The sequence below is a fragment of the Primulina tabacum genome, chromosome 3, assembly GCF_025594145.1.
Source record: "Primulina tabacum isolate GXHZ01 chromosome 3, ASM2559414v2, whole genome shotgun sequence".
NCBI lineage: Eukaryota > Viridiplantae > Streptophyta > Magnoliopsida > Lamiales > Gesneriaceae > Primulina > Primulina tabacum.
In genome coordinates, this window is record NC_134552.1 from 19,223,492 (window position 1) to 19,246,570 (window position 23,079).

Genomic DNA, 23,079 nt, shown 5'->3' on the forward strand with positions numbered 1-23,079 from the left:
TGATTTGGTGTCTATTCTGCAGCAATCTCCTTCTCAATATTGATAATAGTTCTTCTTACTTTGCCATGTGTGGCCTAATGTTTGATTTGTGAGATATAAATAAATAAAATTTGCAAAAAGAATTGTTGAGAAGAATGAAGCAAATGAAATTGGTGTATGCTGGGTGAAGTTTTGTAGTTTTAATTTTGTTAGCGTATTGTTCCCCTGGCACATCCTTCAGCTAACTTCATGCTTGTTTCTGGAATGGCTATAATCATTTGTTCAATCTTTGATATTTTTGCCAAGAGTATCCCCAGATGATATTTGAGCATGATTCCACAAACTTAACAAGTTAATGGAAAGAGTAAAAAGGTAATGCTATTGAAAACTTAGATAAAGCCTAAAGGTAGGTAACAGGATATTTTAGATCTTGGTTTAAGGGATGACATGTGGGAAAATCACTTAGTTTGGATAACTACTATCCATATAACCGACCCCGCAACTAGCGGGAATGTGCTATGATGATGATGATGATATTTCCAGTGGTTGTTTTCAACTGTATATTGGTTATTGTACTTAATACTTGAAATGGTTGAATATTAACTTGGAAGTGTTTATAACCACGTGCATTTTTGAAGGTTTAGAGATCAGTGGAACTAGAATCCAAGGACTGTTTTAAAAAATCAAACAAAAATAAATTAAAGGTAGAAAATTATTTCTATTGAACTCTTCTAATGGGTTTAAACCTTCAGTAATCTTCACAAATAATCATAGCAAATTTAAAGAGCAATTCTCGAAGCATCGCTTTTTTGAGAGTTTGAGAATCATGGATTTGTTGCAGTGATAATTTAAGTTTATGTAGTTTTATTTCTGTGACCGAGTTCTTTTGCTTGTTTGTTCTCTTCTCATGTGATCAATGTGGTCCATTTGTTAAATTTTGCGTCTACAGTCTGGCATCTGTTAGTTTACCATGTAGCAAAAACTGGAACATGCAAACTACTTACCTATTAGACCAATATTTCCATTCTTTTGTCATCAGACCGGACCAAGACTCATGACGACCTTTGTGAGTGGAAATTGAAAGAAGTGTTCGAACAATGAGGATAGTCTATGACAGGTATCTATTACTTAAATAACTCTATACGAGTTGCTTTTTGAGATTCAAAATAACTTAAGAAAACTTGTTGCATAGTTAACCTTGTATTGTAATTTGTCTCAATTTTGCTATAACATGCAATGTTTTGTGAACAGTGTCTCATATCATAAATGTTAGAATTTAAAACTTGGATAGTGGAAATATTTGTAGGCATTGGCAATGATTAATTAAAGATGCACGGTTGTGAGTTCCATGGTATGTGTTTCGTAGTGTGCCTTAGGCATGTCTGATGACTTTGGAGCTACTTTTGTTGTTTTATTCAATTTAGACTATGGTTGACGGCTATCATAATTGCCCTGACCACATGGGTTGCCGATTGAACCCGAGGAGTAAATTTGTTGTTACCATTCTTGTCAATTGACGACAAATGCCAATGGTTTGCAGTCGACTGCTTATACAAGTCGCTATGATCATTGTCTCACCTCATTAAAGGTTAAGGAGTTTGTGTGGTATATATAACATGGTACTTAGCAGGTGTAAACATGATTGAGCTACTTCTTAAACTTGTAGCTCCCAATCTAGATTTCCTAATTGTCTTAGTGATCCAATTGGAAATAAATAATCAATTGAAGGAAGTGAAGAATTTAAGATTTTGAAGAAATCGAATGTTGAGTTTAAAATGGAATGAATTAGTTTCCCACCTACATTATATGGAGATAGATTTTCATATTATTGTACATTATTAAGTTAAAGAAAGCAACTTAAAAAATATCATATTCTTTACTCCTTGTTTGTAGATAAATGAAACACCACATATTGCCGAATTGAGTTTTTTTTTTATTCTCCACAGTCTCCTTGAGGGGTTTTGCCTAGTTTGTGCTAGTTCTGATGTGAGGTTATCAAACCTGTTGAATTTGTCTTGCTCATCAACCATTAAATCGTCAGCGCACTATATTTACCAGCTTGCCCAATTATTATTTAGAGTGTAGGTGCTGGAAGGAATGTATATGGGTCAGATAAATAACATGTTGAAGGAGGATGATGATTATGCCTTACCAGTTTCAGATACCTTGTTATCTTAATTTTGGTACTGGGAAGTTTTCTAGGACCTATTTGGTAACATGCAACCAATGATAAAGGATTGAAGTGATCTCTAGGAGTGACAAAGGGTTGAAGTAATGACAATGAATGGTCTCTCCCAGTTTATTATTAGTGACTGATGTTCTGTATTGAACAGCCTTATACATGACTACAACACGATTCTTTCTCATACTCTCAATTCACATCTGCAACTGCAAACTCAGTTTAAATAATTTTGATAATACATGGTTTGAACAAGCAGGTATCCTCACTCGTGTCCATTTCACATTCACCATGTTAGCATCTACTCATTTGAACTAAGAACACGTGGTGGAATTATCTGGTCTGAAAAACTCATGGGCTCAAAATACACTCTTGTAAAGGATTTCCCTAATCATTGTTGATATCGATGTAATCGATTCTCATTTATTACGCCTACCTAGTCGTTATTTTTGGACTTTTTTATTTATTATTACAACGCAGCATGTACACACTTGCTCGACTGTCATAAAATTAGTTGTTGAAGACATTACATTTAAAGCAAATTCCCTACTCATAATATTCCCATTCACATTAGAGTACGCACCAACAAAAATCATCAAAAAAAATCATAAGTTCACAAATTTCCCTTTGCACACACTCGCTATCACACAGTCGTAGACCATCCATAAAAAACATAGGTTTTTCTTGGAGAGAAAACAATGGTGGGAGAAATGGAGAAGCGCCAAATCTTGAAAAACCTCTTTGGTGATTTATCAGAAGATGAGGATTTTGAAACCAACCATGAATTAAATCACCAAGCTGACTCTGTTTTTGTAAGATTTTCATTTTTCTTTTTCAGTTGCCTGTCAAGCTTTTGAAATTTAATTTTCCTTTTTTCCCCAAATTAGATCTTAATCACAAAAAAATCTTCAAATTCCAATGGAGTTTCATTTCATTGAATGCTTCTCATGTCTTCTATCCTGGGAATCTAGAATCACATTCTTTTTCTGGAAAATATCCAGCAATTTTAATTTTCTGATTTGTGAGGTAGACTTGTTTTATTTTTTACTTTTATTTTTATTAGAAATTTGTTTTGTGATACACAAATAAATGAATTATTTGGTATTCAATATAAATGCTAGTTTTTATTTGATGGAGCAACAGATTTGGGATTATCCCCACTATATATGTAATAATCTTATTAGAGGTGTACATTTGATTCGTCAACTGATCTGACTGATTTTTCATCAAAAACAACAAACCAAATCAAATTAAAAATTCATTGTTCCCTCCAGTAACCGAATTAATCAAAATTTCAAAAAAATACTTTTTGAAACCAAGAGACACTCCAAATTTGGTAATAAAATCCAAATTTAATCATTACTCCAATTAACTTATCATTGACACAAAACTCAATTTAAATAAGCTTAGCCCAATCCAAAGCCCAAGACCAATTCAATATGATAGGCCTACATAAAATAACTGAAGTTCATTTAGAAAAGCCCAGTTATTTCGGTTTTCTTAAAAAATAATTGAAGCAGATCCAAATAAACCGAAGTAACTGAATTTTTTAAAAGTTAAAAACCGAAATTTGGAATCAACCAAACAGAAATTTCGGATCGATTCGTTGCGGTTGGTTATTTTTGTTTGACTGAAATTTTGTTCACCTCTAATCTCAGGCAAACATCAGAATATTTGCAGGAGATTTTTTTCCTATGAATGTCAATCATGTCAACTAATAATCACACACATGCACACTTTGACTGTAAAGAAAATCATTATTTGGCTTAGATTATTTACTTAGAGGAAAATTCAAGACGAGGCATGAGCTTGTTGAGCCTCATGCTGGATGCTGTAGGCTATTTAAACCTGGGATTAGGAAAAATAAAAAGCACTGTTTTCTTTTCCAGTCTCTAAAATGTTTACTATGAAAAATTTACAGTTTTAGCTTCTTATTCTGAAAGCTTTTTAATTTTTATTTTGAACAATTCTGAAACATCATTTGCTATATCTGAATTCTTCATGTAAGCTATACTGCTTATTGTTATGATTGTCGTTATTGTATTACGAGTCTCCGTGTAATGGGTGATCATTTATGCATGGAAAATCTAGCCACATATAGTGAATAACACGCATGAATGCATATGAGTTTCTTGGAGTATGTACTCATTAATGTGCCTGACATTCACTGCAGTTTGCATTTTAACATGATGATCATATGGTTAGACGTATCAGCATAAATATAAGATGGTCTTGGACTCTTGTTGCAGGCAGAAAGAAAAGCATGAAGAACTTCTAATCCTGAAGTAATAGAACATGATAAAAATGTGAGAATAAACACAGTAATATATGCCATCACTTCTAGTAAAAATGAGAGGAGGATGAAAATGTAGTACTATAGGTGTTAGGCAGATCCTAACTCAAACAATAAAGAATTAGATGCGGGGATGATTAGGATAATTTTAAAGTCATTATGTACTTTGGTCATTTTTGTTGTGCTTGATATTGCCGCTGCTATACCATATTATTCACATTTTTAAGACTTAAACTTTTGTTGCTTTTACATGATCAATTGCCAGCTTTTTGTTGAAAACATTAATCAACTATGATAAACTGTCGTTTACATGGGTATTGATAGAATGATCATTAAAGTCTTTACTTCTGCAAATTGACCAATAGTTTTTTTTGGGTATTGATAGAATGATCATTATAGTCTTTACTTCTGCAAATTGACCAATAATTTTTTTTCTAGCATGTAAGCGGGGCTTCCACCCTTGCGAACATGGAAATTTTAATTTTTTTGATTCTGTAAGTCATCTTATTCAGTTAACATACGGACCTTTTGTGTCTCCTTTATCCAACTACTGGATTATGATAATGTTTCTCAATAACGAAAATATTTATAGAACTTTTTGGGAAAATGTGCTTATTAAGCCTGTGATTTACGAGAGTAGCTGAGAATAATGTTTAAGGTGATATAAAATGACAGGTCATGAACTTTGCTCCATATAGATTAGGTTGCTTAGATGTTAAGTGTGAACATTATTCCCACAACTTAAGATTGTGAATAGGGTATTGGTCTTCATTTGGCTTAAGCTGACGGGAAAGCATAAACCACCACTCGATCATCTTCTATGAATACACATTTGATGCATTGATGAGATGCGTCGGTTTGTAATTTTGAAATTTTCCGAATAGGAAAATGTGGTAAATACATTGTTAGTTTTTTCTTCAGCTCTTAGAAGTTTGCTCATATTTGGAAGATCATTCAAATCTGGCATTTTGGCTTGTGAGCTAGGTCATTGGTCTTGCCAATAAGGAGATCCCTTTGGTGAAGTGTATGTAGTATCTTGCCAATCCCAATAAGCTTCTAATATTGGGAATTTTGTTGGTCTCGACGAATCAATTAGTTCATTCTCTTTGTGAACTAGAGATAATGTTGTTAGGAATTATGGTCTCAGTTTTAAATACCGAATGCAATAAAAGTCGGCGAAAAATAAACACAAAAACACCCAAGATTTATAGTGGTTCACTCTCGATGTGAGAGCTATGTCCATTTGCCACCCTGCAAATTCCCACTTGATTGATTCATCAACATGCATCGCCTTATCATAACTTTTTGGTTCACCTCTGTCGGTCAACAAAATAGAATTGAGGATGGAGAGAATCTCAGCAGTGACCTGGAGATTCTACAAGATCTCCTCAATTGTGTCACATAAGTGGTTTGTGGGGCTATATCCTCTTGGTCAGTTGAGAATATATTTTCTTCATTAATTGGAGCATCATGTTGCAAATCGTTAGTGGAAAATCTTCCAGTGAATTAACGCATGTATTTTTACTTCAGAATCTGCATTTTCCGAAAATTAAATGACTTTGTCTTTGTACAACACATGCTCATTGAAAATTGATAATTTTTCGATTTTGGTCATCTCAGAAATGATAACCAAACTCAGTATCACCATAGACAATAAGGAAAAATTTCTTAAACTTATGATCAAGTTTAGTTCTAGCAGAAACATCAACATGAACATAAGAGAGTCAATCAAACACTTTTAGAAAAAATTAACTTACCGTTTTGGCGCTTCAAACCTCATCTGGTGTGCTATAATTTAGAGGCATTGATAGATCCCTCTTATTCAAATAAGTTGTGTTGTTAATTGCATCAGCCCAAAATGCATTAGGGAATTCTGCATTAATACGTATGCTCCTTGCACGTTCATTCAAGGTCCTATTAATTTTTTCAGCCACACCATTGTTGAGGATTTCCAGTAACAGTTTTCATCATCTTGATCTCATTCTTAGCACAATAATGCTTGAAGTCACCAGCTTTGTGTTCACCCTCATTCTCACATTTCAGACGCTTTACTTTTAAATTCGTCTCATTTTCTATCATTGTTTTCCATTTTAATAGTATCAAACACATCAGATTTATTTTTCAGAAAAAAAACTCATATTTTTCTGGTAGAATCATCAATGAATATCACATAGTAGTTAGATCCTCCAAAAGAACTCACATGTGAAGGCCCCCAACATCAGTATGCACCAACTTCATTTTTTCTTTTCTCAGATCTTTCCCAGATTTAGAGAAACTGACTCTTTATGCTTTCCAAGAACATAACTTTCACATAACTGGATGTCAACATATTTCAACTCTGATGAAAGCATCTTTATCCTCTTTCCACTCATATGACTGAGTCTGCAATGCCATCAATCTTACTTGGCACAACTATCAACAACAACAATCATATCACTTGAATTGGAAGTCATGTAAAAAGTTCCAGTTTTATTGCTACGTGCAACAACCGTAAAACCTTTTATAATCTTCCAAGCACCACCATGAAAAGGTGACATCATGCCCTTCATCATCAAGTTGTCCAACCGAAATTAAATTTAGCATCAACTTCGTTAAATGTCTCACTTTTTGTATTTTCCACACAATACCTTTTGACATTTTTAAACGAATATCTACAATATCCAAAGGTTCTCCATCAGCCAGATAAACTTTCCCATCATTTCTAACATGATAATTTTCCATAATTTCATGACGAAGAGTAGTGTGAAAGGTCGTACCCTGAATCCGAAACCCAAAAATCAACTGGACTATCAACATACAAAAATACTGCATTTTGAATCTCATTAGTTGCCACGTTTGCGGCGTTGCCCTTGTTTTGTTTTTATTTGGTGCCGTACAATTCTTTTTTCATATGGCCTTGTCCTCAAAGTTCCAGCATTCCATATTTATCCCAGATCTGGAATTACTTCTACCATTCTTTGATTGTAACATGTCTCTATTCCGACTTCCGGTTAGAATTTCTATTATTCCCTCTACCTCTACCTTAAATATTTAAGACAAAACTTAATGTCGCTGTTTCACCAGAATCAATTCCGCGAACCTCTTATGCAAGAATATATCTGTGACATTATTACATTTCAGTTTTGCACTGCCATCATGATTACTAACCGAAGCTCGCATTGGTTCCCAATTGTTTAGTAGAGACGCCAAAAGTATTATTGCACAAAGCTCGTCATCAAAATTAATTTCAGTGGAAGACAATTGATTGACAATCGTATTAAACTCGTTCAGATGTGTTGCCGCTCTGTCATCTTCAAATTTAAATATTTTTCATAAGAAATACCTTATTATTTGTGGAAAGCTTCTCATACATATTTGACAGAACCTTCGTCAGACCCGGAGGCGATTTCTCATTTGCAGCGTTATGAGTCACATTCTTCAATAGTGTCAATCGAATAACTCCTAGTAACTATCTATCAAAGAGATTTTATTCGTTGTTTGACATCTTCTCTGTTTTTGATCGAGCAAAACTTGCACTGTAAAACTTTTGGTCAAAATTAATAATATTTAAGCTCGAAATAATCGCAAGTGCACGATGTCAAGTAATAATATAATGTACTAGAGTACGAGTATCGTTCCACTAGAGACTGTATTTTGCAATTATTATTTCCAGTTATCAAATCTTTAGCAACGAAATTTGAATGATTGTTTTCTGCTACTATAATTGAATAAAAACTCAAAGAGAAATTTCAAGAATTAAATAATGAGATATATAATCTAGAATGGTTAATTAAAATTCAATGAGAAATGAATTTATTGGGAATCTCGATTCACCTACTCCTCGTTATTTACTTAATTCGCTCGACAGTGATTTACGCTTTTAATTATTTATCAAAGGTGAGTCGCATGCCGATCAATGAAATCCCCTAGTTTTCGACCCTTATGACTATAACTATCAACATGTATTCAACTTCATATTTCTATGTAAATTGTAAATCCACGGACCATGCTATTCGTTCCTATCACAAGGTATTTTCTCGAACTCACTCACGATATGAGATGATTATTATTGTTAGCTACACTTTAATAACGTAATGAAAAACAGTAGCATACTCAAGTATAAATCGATAATCGAAACATAAATTACTTAAATCAAAGTTCAGGGTATGATTCCCTTAATCCCAACAAATATAAAAGTTTAGCTACTAGTCTTCATATTAAAAATAAGCAAAAGACTGTTTAAACAATAAATTCTAAATTAGAAATACTATATTTGAAGAAAAATGCGAAGAACGATGCTTGGAATTTTGATAATCTTCACCTCCAAGCTTCTCTCTTCTCCAAAACTTTACTCCAAGCTTTTCTCTTTTTTTCTCCACTCCTTGGCTGCTGAATCATCTCTGAATCCCTTTAATTTCGTCCCTTTAACCCTTCGATCAGTCATGGGCTCCAAAATAAGGAAACAAATCGACCCTAGAATCTTTCCAAAAAATCAAATGCGCCCGGGCGCACATAAGTTTCCGCCCGGGCGGATGTCCCTCGTAAATATTCTTTTATTTTTTTCTATCGACGCGCCCAGACGGACATAAGTTTCCGCCTGGGCAGATGTCTCGCGGTCTTCTTCTCCAATCCACACCTTTTAGGTGCCCGGGCGGTTCAAAGTGTTGGCCCGGGCGGATGTCCCTCGTAATTCGATCACTTCTCTTCAGTTTATTCACGAATTGCTTGCATTTTCAACCACGAGACATATGAGCAACAAAAAACATAATATATGCCGAAGCACCACAAAATGCATGCAATCTAAACGATATGTGCAACACAATGAGACATCACATAACATGAAAAACAAGTAAAATCCACCTATATCCGTTTTCTTCCCTGCAAGCGGTAGATATAGATCTACATTTTGTAGAAAGCAATCATTGCCAGCAAATTTTCCAATCCCATGTGCCAAATCTTCTTCGCTAGCCACCACTTTCAAATTCAATATGGTGTTATGGTACCAGTTGTTATGAATTATGGTCTCAGTTCTAATTATCCAAAGCGATAAAAGTTGGCGAAAAATAAATGCAAGGATACACAAGATTTATAGTTTTTCACTCTCGATGTTAGAGTTACGTCCACTTGTCACCTAAGCAAATTTCCATTCTAATGAAACCAAGAATACAAAGATAATTTTGCTAAAGATTGTCCCTTCTCATAACTATTTTTTTGTCAGTTTCTGTCTCTCTTTATGTATGTGAATAATAATATAATTACGGATACCAACACATAAATAATATTAGAGCTGCATCATTATATGTCAAATATCTCAAATATCCTTCAATAAATAATTAGCTCAACACATATATTAACAAATGTGACCAAAAATTACAACTAGATGGAACCAGAGCTCAAACTTTAATGTTTGGCATATAGTTGTTCTTTCTGGTACTTAGGGCACAATCTTGAGGCTATGCTCATGCTTTTCGTCGAAAAACGATGATGAACTTGTCCAAAAATGGTTTGCAAATCCTATTTATCATATTCACGAGGATGACAAATGCATTGGTTAAACAATAAAGGCATCACCATAAATTTGTTGTGTCCATATCTTGTCTAGACGGCTTATACTGGGAATATGCTTCTTGGCATGTTTTCATTTCAGACTCTCCACAGAAGAACTTAAACTTCGAACAATGACATATTGCATGTAATAATGCCCTTATTGGCAGCATGGGATTGTTCTTTATTTAGCACAAATGCTTGGCCATTTTGCAGTTGAGGTCTTCTCTACCCTTGTTGTCCCGATGATTGTTTCGCCTTTGACTTCTTTCGGCTAGTTGGTGCATCAGACGCCATGGATGTCCTTCCCACAAATTGGAAGCTAACGTCTATTGGGAATAGTCTCTTGCATGTTGATCGATGTGTCCACGAGTGAACTACTCTTCTTAAATTTCCTTCCTGTAAGGCAAAACTTTCCCTCCAATGACTAGATGACAATTTTCCCCAAGTCATCCCTTCGCTGGGCTTCAACAATGGCTCCATGACCCTAGCCGCAATAGAGACCGTACTTTCTGGGTGAGGTAACACAAATACTAGTATTCAATTTTTGTCACCCGAGGAACATTGGTACACTGACTGGACAATACTAGTAGTCTCAGTCTTTACTCAAATCGGTCTTCCTCTTCCCAGTTGTGCCATATCCGCTCATTTCTTGGGTAAGAATTGAAATAACAAGACTAGCACTATAGGCTATTTATCGGATGCTTAAGGACCTTTATTTTTAAGCTTAACAACACAAGAACTATATGTCCATCGGGTCGGCACCTCCACTCTATGGCGCTAACTCTAATTTGACATGTCCTGGAGTTTTATCCTCTGATACCACGGCCTACGGTGTACCACTAGGCATAACATGTATCACAAAAAGTATTGCAACAAAATACTTATAAAATAAAAATATCAAGCTTACAATGTGAAGCTGGCCTAAAGGTGATTGGGAAGTGAAGTAATATATTAAAAAGAAGTATTTATGTAAGATGAACCATCAACTAATTGGTAATCGAGAAAAAACACCATAAATTTCCAATCATAATTTGAAATATGACTGATTTAATTCCTCTTCATTTTAAAGAATGATTCACCTATTGCAAGGTCATGCTCATTGATAACTCAATTTTTTTTATGTTTACTTAAGTACTGCTCAAAGATAAATCCCAAAATAAGTAATTAAAAATATGAAACAAACAATTGCTCTTCAGGTATAATTCCCTACTTTAGACTATTGGCGTTGGCTCAGGACATCCTTTTAGCTCTGGCTTGCTGCTTTGTTCGCACTGACTACTCAACTCTAATATTCAAATTATTTTCTAAAGTTTAGTCTGACCTTTAAGTTTGAGGGATGAGTCTGCTCATGCCTGACTACTATCTCCCCAACTACTTGACCACTTGACATGTGATGTTTACCACCTTGAAGCTATGGAAACCCCAACCATTCCTTTTCCGAATACTCGCGGTTGCTAATCTCTGGATTCTTTCCGATTTCTCAACAATGATTAACTCTCCCAGCTTCTCGCAATAGTAGAGGTTCCAAATTCTGGATACCTAGAATTTTCAAGGTTTTCTATCTTTTGCCTGCTCGTGATTTCCCGACTTCTTATGCTTTTAGGCATTTTCTGAACTTTTTCCTGATTGCTCGTCGTTTGGAATTTTGAGGCATTATGTATCATGATGTGCATTGATGATAAAAGTTTTTGACAAAGCTTTGCATCATTTAAATCTAAATTAATCCTTTATGTTGATTAGACTGTAGGTAGATTGGATGAATCTTATTGCCTGGATATAAGCCACAAATAATGAAAATTAGTGCTTCCTGGTTGTAGCTCTTGTTTGTTTTGATGATTAACTAGTATTATCATGGCTGGTTTGTGAAAAATTGAATTTCATTCTTTGCAATAATAGTTGCTTTTTTTATCGTGTTCGGTTTTGAGTGCTGTCAGACAAAGTTATAAGACATGTGTGGTTTTAGCAATATTCGTTTATGTTGATCTATTCCATAATTTTTAAAGTTAGTTCTTCGTCTCCCTTGTTATCTATTTATGTATTTATTTTTTTGTCTTGACATAAAGAGCATTTGTATTCAGAATGATGACAATGGAACTCCTAAGCCTGAGCAGGAAGTCAAAACCATAAGTGAAGGAGATATCAAGCTTGATAGTGAAGCTAGAAGCTCAAGGTCTTGCACTGAACTTGTTTTGCACCTTTTAGTTATTAAATTTTTCCTATTTTTATTGTTTTTTACCTTGGGAAAAATATTTCTACTTTCTGAATCCGGTTGAGTTCTCATACTAATGCACATGGCTCAAGATCTGACAACTCATATTTGGTTGAATTCTCAAATAAATTTCTTACAGAGCATTTTCAGTGTGTGGCTGTCAAAGGTAATACAAGGTTGTTATGCTCGATGTTCCCTTGTTGACACCAGAGGGCAGGGGACCATATGCATCCTATTTTAATTTCTTATATTTATGTTGCATTGTGCTAAAGGCACGATTTCTCCGATTATGCTCTCCATATTTTACAAATGCATGAGAATAATATTCAACTTGCTCTTGATGCTGAATAAATTTTATCCAAATGTTGGTCAAGAGAGAGCATGGTGGTCGTCAAAGAATCAGCGAATGACAAATTTCTCTTGTACAAGTGCAATTTTCCTGGACCTGGGATCCATTTTTTCTGAAAATAAGATGAGATGTTTCTGCTATTCATATCTTACACGGTTATATGTATTTAAGGCAGTGTTTTTCTCCTTAGGTTTTTATGTCAATACCACGGTTTCTCTAAGTTTACTTTGTGGTTCTAATCTTTACTTGTACATAGTATCGCTGAATGCAGATCTTAAGTATATTACTACATTAGTTTAGAAAATGATGGCAAGAAAACTGGTCAAAAGCATATTAATTTTGGAGTCTTTAGAGTTCCAAAAAAATATAAAATTTCTAAGCTAATGTTTCTTGTTTACGGCAATGATGTAATGATGTTATATTCTATGTACACTGTATCTTGTAACGCAGCAATATGGGATCTGTGTACCTTTTTTTCCAGTCACTGGAATTATGTCTGTTGGTTTATTTTTGAGAGATCCTTTGCAGTGATGTAATTATGCGGATGAAATAACAATGGTTGATTTATCTGAATGGGGAACCATAGCTTTGGTCTTTTATATACTTTAAATTTAAATTTAAATTTAAATTGCTGACCCATGCCATGACATGTTATGTTAGTCCTATTTTCTCAATAAAACCTCTTACTTTCATGCAATTGTGGTTGGAGATAACTTTACATTTGACATTTTTGTTATCACTATAGATTGATCGGAAGTGAGAAAGACGGGGATCTAGATCTACATCTTGCAGCTGTAATTCGTAATGTTTTTGGGGATTCAGAGGATGATGAACAAGCAGAGTATGGAGTTCAGAATCAGATTAACCAAGGGGTAAATCCATAATGTTTTAAATGATGTTAAAAAATAACTTCTTTTTTGTTTTTTGTCGTTTTATAGTGTGGGTAAATTCAAATTATACTTGCAATCGGTTTCAAATTCTCTGCTTCCCTCGTAGATTTGTTCTGAGAAAGAATTGAGGTCCGGGATTGTTGTAACTGATGGAGAAGCACCTCAGGAGGCTGCAGAAGAACATAATGAGACTAAACTCAAGGGGAAGGAAGCTGGAAACCAGCCGCTGGTGTTCGAGATTCCAATGCATCCTTCCCTGGGTCATCCAAATCAGGTATAACTCATATCATGTTTTCTTCAAGCAGTATATCTCTTTCCAAGGTTCTTCATTTTGTCATTTGGTTACATCTTCATCTATTGTACACATAGTTGTCAAAGGCGCGCCTGAGGCCCGCGCTAGGCGGAGCTTCAGCGCCTTATGGGCAACCAGGCGACGGTGCATGGGTGGGCGAGCGCCTTTAGCGCCTTGAAGCCGCCTTTCTCCGGGCGATAGGCGTTCCAGGCGTTGCGCCTTTTTTTCAGAACCATGATCGCATCGCATAAGCAGGTTTCTCCTTTATTTTTTAATGACCCAAAGCCCAACTAAATAAGCCCATAACTAATTTCAGCCCACAAGTAATTTATTTTTAAAAAAAGCCTAGTTTTGCTTTGCATGTCGATACGTATTCTCATTTCTCCCTGCCGATTGAAGCTTTTGCCGCACACCATTCTCCCCTGCCATTTCTGCGCACACCATTCTCCCCTGCCTATTGAAGATTGAAGCTTTATTTATTTAGTTTTTCATATAGTTCATTTTTATTAATAGTTGATTTTTAGTAGAATATAAATATATAATACATTCTCTCTATATTATCGCCTCGTGGCTAGGCGATCGCCTTTTGTCGCCTAGGCGTTCGGGCGCTAGGCAGTGGCTCGTCGCCTTGACGTCGCCTAGCGCCTTGACAACTATGATTGTACATGATAATATCCTACAACCTAATATGAAATGTGTCTGGGTCATCCAAATCAGGTATAACTCATATCATGTTTTCTTCAAGCAGTATATCTCTTTCCAAGGTTTTTCATTTGTCGTTTGGTTTCATCTTCATCGTACATGATAATATCCTACAACCTAATATGAAATGCATTTTCATAACTAGAATTTCATGGCTGCTTAGAGCTTTCTAGAGTGGAACTTTAATAAGAGTAACATCTTTTGCGAGCATTGGATGGAAAGCTGAATGATCCCCAATATTAGAGTTTGTGTTCTATTAGTTAATCATTTAGTTTGAGCGTATTTGGAAGTTCATTCCATATGAAGATTTTTTGGTTTCCTATTTTTATTTTTCCTATTTATCTCAGGTTCTCTTTCTGTACTATCAGGGGCTTTTTATATTGAATTTGATTTGGTAAATAAACTAGTATCAAATAATTCTTTCCATTTAGTCTCTGGTTTCATGGTACCAAGGCCAGGTTATTAGAACTATCACATAAGTTTTTAAATGTTTTTACTTTTGTAAAGGCAAATTGTAAAGGATCGGTTGCATGTGGATATTTACAAAGCTTGTTGATTGGTGGAGTTTCCGTCCAATTGCATAGTGAGATTATGAACAAATTCCCTAACTGTATTGATGTAAGATTTACATATTCCTTTAGAAGAAGCCATACAGGTCTATAGCCAAGAATCACAACAGGTCAACCATTAGCATTGCTCATGATCCAGCGGAATATGCTAGAACAAAGCATTTTTACACTGGTATAAACTTCATTAATTAGTGAAAAGTACAAAAACATTTTGTCTACGGTATTGGGGAGCAAAATCACGAGAAGCATACATTCTAACAAATTCCTTTTTGAAGTCTGGGATCTCAAACTAGGAATTGTTATTTATTCTCTTGGTTAAAGTTGAATGATGAGAAGTGGAATGATTTGCATGTTTGGAGATTAATCTTAACTAGTTAATATTTCTGTTATGTCATATCTACTAGTTACCAATTTATTATTTGTTTTCGAGTTTCATAATAGTCTTGTTTCCTTTATCTTATGTTTTTATTTTTATTATAGGGGCTATATGTCTTGTATTCAATGATGCTGAATAGAAAAATATGAGAGAATTAATTCTCTTTGATCTCAGGTTCCTTTTTAAAAATTCAATGACATACTTGACACAATGCAACAATTGGGTCTTTTGTTTGGTGCTAGCTAGTTTGTGTCTTGCGGGTAATGCAAAATTTTACAAATCTTGGGAACCAGTGGAATTTGTCAATTTCATTAAGTGTGATTGCATGTAAAATTATTTAGGTCTTGTTGCTTATGTGATATTTTAGTTGTCTACTCGAGTTTCTTCTTTATGAGCTATCTTTTGCACTAAAATATTAAGGCATGGAAAGCTTGTTTCTCCTCCATAGTAAGTAGTGCTGCTATTTTGAAGTTTATTATGTGAAGTGAATAGATAACAATATACGGATTCCTTTTCTAATTTCTGGTATGAGTATCCTCTCTTGGTTTCTTGTTTTTTTTCTTGCTTTTGACCTTGGGAAAATATGCAGTTATGAAAATTTCAGTTGTAGTTGTATCATATCTATTAAATGGATTATAGATGATTTTTGTAAACCGTCTTCTGTCCCTCTTTCTATTTATTCTCATGCTTTTGTCCATTCTAGGAATCTGTCTTGTACAATTAGATCTTCCAGTTTTGTTGGTTGAATTTTAGTTCTGTTCCTGTCTGTTAACGACTGGCTTGCATACTTGATGTATGCGAACTCATCCTTCTAGGCAGCTACAAAATATATTTTTCAGGTTCCTGTTTATCTGGATATCATAATACTTTTTTTAATACTGCAGATGGCAACTGTCGATTTTTCCAATTTAATTGCCATTGACCCTATACCATTTGACCCTGCAACATATGTTGAACAAGAGTTCTATGCAGAAGATGCTTCTGGATTTAAAAGGCCTATCCCACTCCCCAATATCATTCGGTGGAGAGAAGTCAAAAACCCTGATGGAACAACTTCTGTAAGTGAATATGTGATGCTGTCTTACCGATTTAACATAAAAAAATAGGTATCTGATGAATCAATACTCAGCGTTTTGTAATGATGTGGTATGGTTCGCATCAATTTACTATAAAACGAAGATGCTCCGAAGAAGAAAATGTCGTGCATGATCATCGAAACATTTTCAAGTAGATGTTTTGATCTATTAATTAAATGCCTTTGCTGTACGGGTATTGTCACCAATTTGTGTCAGTTTTCCTTCCTGTACTAAATTCATACACATGTGTGAGACGATAGAAGGAAATCACATCGGCCTTCTTGTAGCAATCTGGAAATGAAGAAATTGGTTTGAAAAAGCAACACCGAAGTCTAAATGTAAAAACAAAACTTTACACTAGAAGGAGAGAAGGAATGGAATATGTAGAATGGGTTTAATGTGATGGCCTTTTGGATGAACTACTTCCTTTTGATACTTCATTTTCAGGTTTCGGTTTTCTGGTCATTCGGCTTTATTTCAGTGTTAATCACACTAGCAATTCTTTGTTAATAAAATAATCGGTCCGACTTTAATGATATGCCCATGCTTTTCTGCAAACAAATTAACTGCTATATGTTTATGTTCAGTTGCCTCCATGATGTCAATCAAAAGATTGAACAGATGACTGAGGGAGCATTAAGTATAAATAATTACGAGTTAGTTTAATATAAGTGAGAAAAAACAGAGGGAATCATCATTTGGGGAGAAATAGTCAAATGTGACACATGCATCATCAAAACTTGTGGATATGTTGGAAAATCATCACTTTCCTTCTCGCGTAATGGATTTGACTTGGACCATATTCTGCCTTTACTGTTCTTTCTCATCCTGATGTTCCCCGGTGCATATCTTGTACTGGTCTAGAATTGTCTTGTTTTATCTAAATTAGAGTGGTTGATAAACTTCATTTCTTTCAACACCCAGTGGCCAAGTTTTGCTCATAATTCCTTGATTCTCTTTACTTACTATTTCGCATTTGATATGCAAAGATATTATACACTTCTGATAGTCAATGTTAAATGTTATTGCTTCCTCAATAGTTATGCATACAGTTTCAATGAAGAGGTCAACCTTTCTGTACTTGACCTCTCCAATATTTCAGCTTGCAGCTGCTTTAGAAGTAGATAAGATGGATTTGCATGCCAATCAATAAGATGAAACAAATAGAAAATAACTTTGAGCTGATCATTCAACTTATGCTACTTATGAAACCTAGAGGAAATATAGTTCTCATGAATGGAAGCTGTAAGATCAGAAACATAAACATGATCTAGGACTCAGATTTAGGCATAAGGAAATGTAAGCAGGATTTTTGTTAAGATAACAAAAGGGGGATCTCCTGATGCTTCAGGAATTCTCAATATAATCCCCTATGTAGTGCAGTGTAAGATAGCAAACAAAGAGCTCAACTTTTTTGTGTTTTCAAGTAATGTTTGTTTTCCGGTTTTAAATTTTTATTACATGATATAGATTTAACTTGTTTTCCGGTTTTAAATTTTGATTACATGATATAGATTTAACGCACGACAATGAAGTTTAAATGTTATATCTTTGTTTTTCTAGTTGCTGTGTGGTCCAGATATTTAGAATTCCAAGACCTTGGTTTTGACCGCCAGAGCTATTAAGTTTTTAGAATTGAAGGTCGAGTCAGTAACGAATGCACGATATCGTTTTGACTAAATTCTTTCCAATCCATAACAGATGCAAGGTATTGGTTTGATCCGCTCAAGTCTGGGCAATCATTCCCAATGTTGAAGAGACAGTTATTGCATATTTTTTTACCACAGATCTATATATGCACCCATACACTTTTAGTTGTCTTTAATTAATCTCAAAATAATTTACTTTGTAGGTTGAGAGCAATGCACGCTTTGTTACATGGTCTGATGGGAGCCTACAGTTATTAATTGGAAACAAAGCATTTGATGTGTCTGAGCACAATGTACAGGAAATTCAATCGCATTTGTTCCTTGAACATTGGAAGGTGCCTTCTAAGTAAACCACCACATTGTCATTATTGTTACTTTCTGCATGAAATTTTGATAAGAAACCATATACCAGTGGTGGTGTTCTTTTATAAATGGAACTTGTTGAATATATCCTACACGTGCTCTATTTTCTACGTCAGTATCGATTTTAACAACTATTTTTCTTAGCTTATCAGTTCTCTCCGCCATTCTCTGACAACCTTGCAGGAAACCTATCAGGCTCAGGGGAGAATCCCTAGAAAGATGAAGGTCATGCCTTCAACATCATCCTCGAGTTCCCGCTGTTTTTTACCCGATGATGTTGATTCATGGGATAAAAATTCGGACCCTGAAAATCTGATGGAACAAACTGAGATGGTAAATCACTAATAAGGTTCTGATTTGTTTGGCGTGCATCCCTCAATTTCAAATTATATTTGATCCCATAACTTTGTAGGCTGAAAAGAAAACAGCTAAAGCTAATAAACGCCATAACCAGAAGAAGAAGAGAAAGAACCGTAAGAGCACTGCCAAAGACATCAGCAAGTTCGAACTTTCATCTCCGACGGATAATATTCGTGAGGTCACTCATGTTTTTCTGTTTTCCATCAATTCCTAGAAGTGTAACACGTAAGGGTAACAAGATAGTTTCTTGATTGTTCTCTTAGTAAATATGCATCAAGAATAATTGTTCTCTTTCTTTTTTCTCTCTCCGTCCCCCGAAAGCAGAGGAACTATAGAAAAATAAACCAATAAATTAGATGAAATGATGAGAAAAACCAATTGTAATATCATGTTACCTTTTTCATCCGAATAGTAAACGACTTTACTTTTTATCCCCACAATCTGCTTCTCAGCACAGATTGAATGAGGTCTAAGAAGGAAGCTGATGTTGAGAAGAACATTAGTAATGTAGAAAAAGGGTCATGCTTCATGGGCACTATCTTTCTTGTTTTTTTTAATCTAAAAATCGAACCTTTTCTAAATAAATTTAGTTTATAGCAGAATTCTCAGGAGACAAAATTTCATCTAGCCTCATCATCTGATACATCTGCTGAAGGACCATTTCGATTTTCTGCAAGTGAGAAGGCGGAGGCAAAACATGGACATAAAGGGCATGAAGATCAAGATGCCCCATCTGGTGGTAAGCCTGACTCAATATTTGAACAAGTAGAGGAAAAGCGCAACGAAACTGAAGCTGAGGTAAGTGACAATTTCACAAAATAAATTCCTTATCCGCGGGACATTACAACTTGTTCCAGCAAGGTTCTGCTTGGTTTTCGAAGAACTTCCTATGAAGCGTCATGACATTGTTGGTTTTGGGTTGAACCTTTCAATTTAGCTACATGATACTAAATCTCCTTTCATGTGGATGAGCCTACCTTTTGTTGAAGTTTACTGCTAAAAATTGATGACCATAATATTTTTGAAATTATTTTATAGCTAATTTATCATATTTAAAATTATTTTAACATAAATAATTTTAAATTTGCACACACAATTTGTGTGTTGTGCTAGTATAATATACACTATTAATAATCATCTGATATAATGTTCACTATTTAGAATAATAAATCGATGTGCAGATTTAAATTGGTGAAACTGATATAGTAATCTAAAATCGAAATGATATTACCAAACAAAAAAAGTTGCATTTTTCAGTCTTTCGGGTTAAAATAATATTTTATAATAACGATGTGTGGATAGAAATTGGCCAATTATTTTGTCAAATATTCTTATTTGAATCCAACAAATAAAGAGAAACTTCAATATTTGAAATCACGTATGGGCTTCGTAAACATGAGATGCCAGCCGAGGCTTTGGCTGCACCATCAAACGCTCCGAACGTCCTAACGTTAGAGCAAAAGCCTCCTCCAATTGGGGCAGTTGTCCATCCACGAGGCCGAAATCGAATGCGTGGATCAATGTCGCGGTCAACAACTGAACCATGCGTATGCCCAAGCTCACTCCCGCGCATATTCGGCGCCCGGCGCCGAAGGGTATCATCTCGAAATCAGTCCCTCTAACGTCGACATTGGGCCTCTCCCCACCATGCATAAACCGTTGGGGCCGGAACTCGAGAGGCTCCGCCCACACGTCAGGATCACGGCCTATGGCCCAAACGTTGACGAGAAGTGTTGCCCCCTTGGGAATGAAGTATCCGTTGATCTCGCAGCTCTCGTTGGCGATTCGCGGAAGGGAGAGTGGAGTAGAAGGATGGAGACGGAATATTTCCTTCACGATGGCTTGGAGGAATGTCAAATGAGGCAGGTCGGATTCGGCCACGAGCCGGATCCTTGCCGACTACCGAGTCGAGTTCTTGTTGAGCTTGAGCCAAAATATCCGGACGATGGATGAGCTCAGCAATAGCCCACTCTACAGTAGTAGACGTTGTATCTGTCCCAGCTATAAACAAGTTCTGCAATTGAAAAATAACCTTTTATATCTTCTCAAGAATTTTTTTTAAAAAAACTTTATTTCATATAAAAATATAAAATTGTTAATTTAGTTTCATGTATACGAGTATGAGAGTTAGTTCGACCATACGTTTGGCATAATATCGTAAGAATCCGATTGATCCAATTGAGAAAACATATGATTTTTTCATGTGATAATTTGGATAGTTGTAAGGATAAAATCACATACGAGAAACAAGGCTTTAATTTCTGTGGGAGTCGGCCTCTCTTCCTTGGTGCCATCATCCTCCACCTGCGAAGAAATCAAGATGCTCAATAGGTCGACATGTCCCTCTCTCCCGTGAGGGTCGTCGATCTTGTGATCTTCGATCATCGCATTCAGAAAAGAATCGAATCGCTTGTGGCCCACCTTCAACTTCTTCACCACTCCCTGTACGTCGAAACCTTTGAGGAGTGGGATAAAATCGCTCATCACAAACATACCTGCCAACGTCGTCACCTCCGCCACCAGTGCCTTTACCTCCTCCCCCTTGGTGTCCGCGCGGCCCTGTACATGGTCGACCAGGCGCCTCCCGAGGATCACGCGTGATATTGCGTTGGTGGTGCACGTGTTTATCATTTGGCCTAGATCCACCGGCGTTTGTATTGGACGAGCTAGAGCGCCGCTGAGACCTAGCACTTCTTCCTACAAAACCAAGAGTTTTCCGGTGATTTTATTCTTGGGAAAATATATGTTTTTTTTAAGCAAACGGGGTGGTATTTTCTTAAATAACAAAAGTTAGAAATATTTCTTTGGGAGGATGATCTTGGTCAAATAAATAAACCGACGATGAATCAATAATCTTGATTTTCCTTCAAGTTATTTGAAATAAATACTTATTTTAGAGAAGTTAATGAGTTGCCAACTTATCAACTACATGTAATTAATATGATGACATTATTGGAATCCACCAAATAGAGGCACTTTCCCGAGAAATCATGATATAACCTGTCTGACTTTCACGAAGTTATCTAAAGCCTTTGCAGAGAAGAGATGGAGGGCACATATTTTCCTGAGCAAGCGCCACCGTGGGCCGTATGACGTGAAAACCAAGTCTTGGTAGTTGTATGCAAAATATTCAGCAGCCGAGTTCGGCGGCCGGTTCAAGAAGTTCGAGTCGTGCACCTTAAGGAATTGCTCCGCCACGCTCGCGGAGGAGGCCACCACGGAGTGCACAGATCCCAACTTGAGATGCATGAGGGGACCATGCACCCTAGCTAACTCCGCCAACGACCGGTGGGGCATCGGACCCAGTTGCAGGAGGTTTCCGACAATCGGCCATGGTCTTGGGCCAGGAGGCAGTTTTCGTCTAGGGTCCTTTCGCCACCGGCTATGCATTAAAGAACATAGAAGGAACCCTAAAATGGAAGTGCATGTTATCAACGTTAAGGTGGAGCTGAACATTTTCCGGGATCTACCAGTATCTTTTTCTTTCTTTGTATCTTCTCTGTGTTTATATATATATATAGAGAGAGAGAGCTTGCCATCTGGAACTACTCATGCAAAAAGTTGGGCACCATTAATATATAGGGCTATTGATAGGTTAGGTAACTTGGTTTGGTCTTATCTACGTCCATCTTCTAAAAATTACGGATTTTAGTTGATCTTGTAATTAGTCTCTGTGAAATTTTAAATTTTGATATGATTTTTACCCAAGAAAATATTGATTACTATTAACCGATGACATGAAAACAAATTTGAGGATTTCTCAATTTTGAGGAACATAAAACTCAATTTGGAATAAATCGTATTTCACGTCAATTGGGTTAAATCGGATATTATCTAGGCAAACCGATAGTTACAAAACCAAACTGATTACACGAAAAACAACAATCATTTGAGCATGAGCAGTTGCGATATTTTGGCAGCTCGCTAATCCAAATGAAATGTTTTAGTATGGGTTATGAAGCTAAGACTATGATCTATATATCATATTCACATGTCAAGAGTATGAATCGGAGTTTAAAATGGTGATAAATGACAATGAAGATATGAGTTCTGCGCAGACTGAAATCATCAAGGCTGATTTTAGCTGATTTCATTAGTTTGGTTTAGTTGAGAAAACTGAATGATCAGTTGAGCAAAACTAAATGACCAGTTGAGCAACGAACAAAACTGAACAAAAAAATCAAAATCAGTTAAATTCGAGAAAGTGCCTCTATTTGGTCCCACTACTGCCAATGTGGTCAGTTGCCCACATTGGGCCAAGGGAAAC

The 23,079-nt window shown here is 35.8% G+C and overlaps 1 protein-coding gene and 1 pseudogene across 2 annotated transcripts; one reads left to right on the forward strand and one right to left on the reverse strand.

Moving 5' to 3' along the window:
- The first annotated feature begins 2,792 nt into the window (after window positions 1–2,792).
- On the forward strand, window positions 2,793–19,828 carry LOC142540959 (protein LEO1 homolog). Of its 2 annotated transcripts, none has more exons than XM_075647456.1 (9): window positions 2,793–2,970; window positions 12,041–12,147; window positions 13,281–13,407; window positions 13,532–13,699; window positions 16,249–16,422; window positions 18,293–18,424; window positions 18,636–18,785; window positions 18,865–18,990; window positions 19,410–19,828. In XM_075647456.1, exons 1-9 carry the CDS (start codon window positions 2,857–2,859, stop codon window positions 19,632–19,634), a joined length of 1,323 nt encoding a protein of 440 aa, XP_075503571.1. In that variant the 5' UTR covers window positions 2,793–2,856; the 3' UTR covers window positions 19,635–19,828. The 2 variants fall into 2 exon arrangements, with proteins under 2 accessions (XP_075503571.1, XP_075503572.1); XM_075647457.1 differs by having other exon boundaries at window positions 2,819–2,970; window positions 19,413–19,828.
- Window positions 19,829–20,085: 257 nt separating this feature from the next.
- On the reverse strand, window positions 20,086–22,480 carry LOC142540960 (flavonoid 3'-monooxygenase-like; annotated as a pseudogene).
- Window positions 22,481–23,079: the final 599 nt, after the last annotated feature.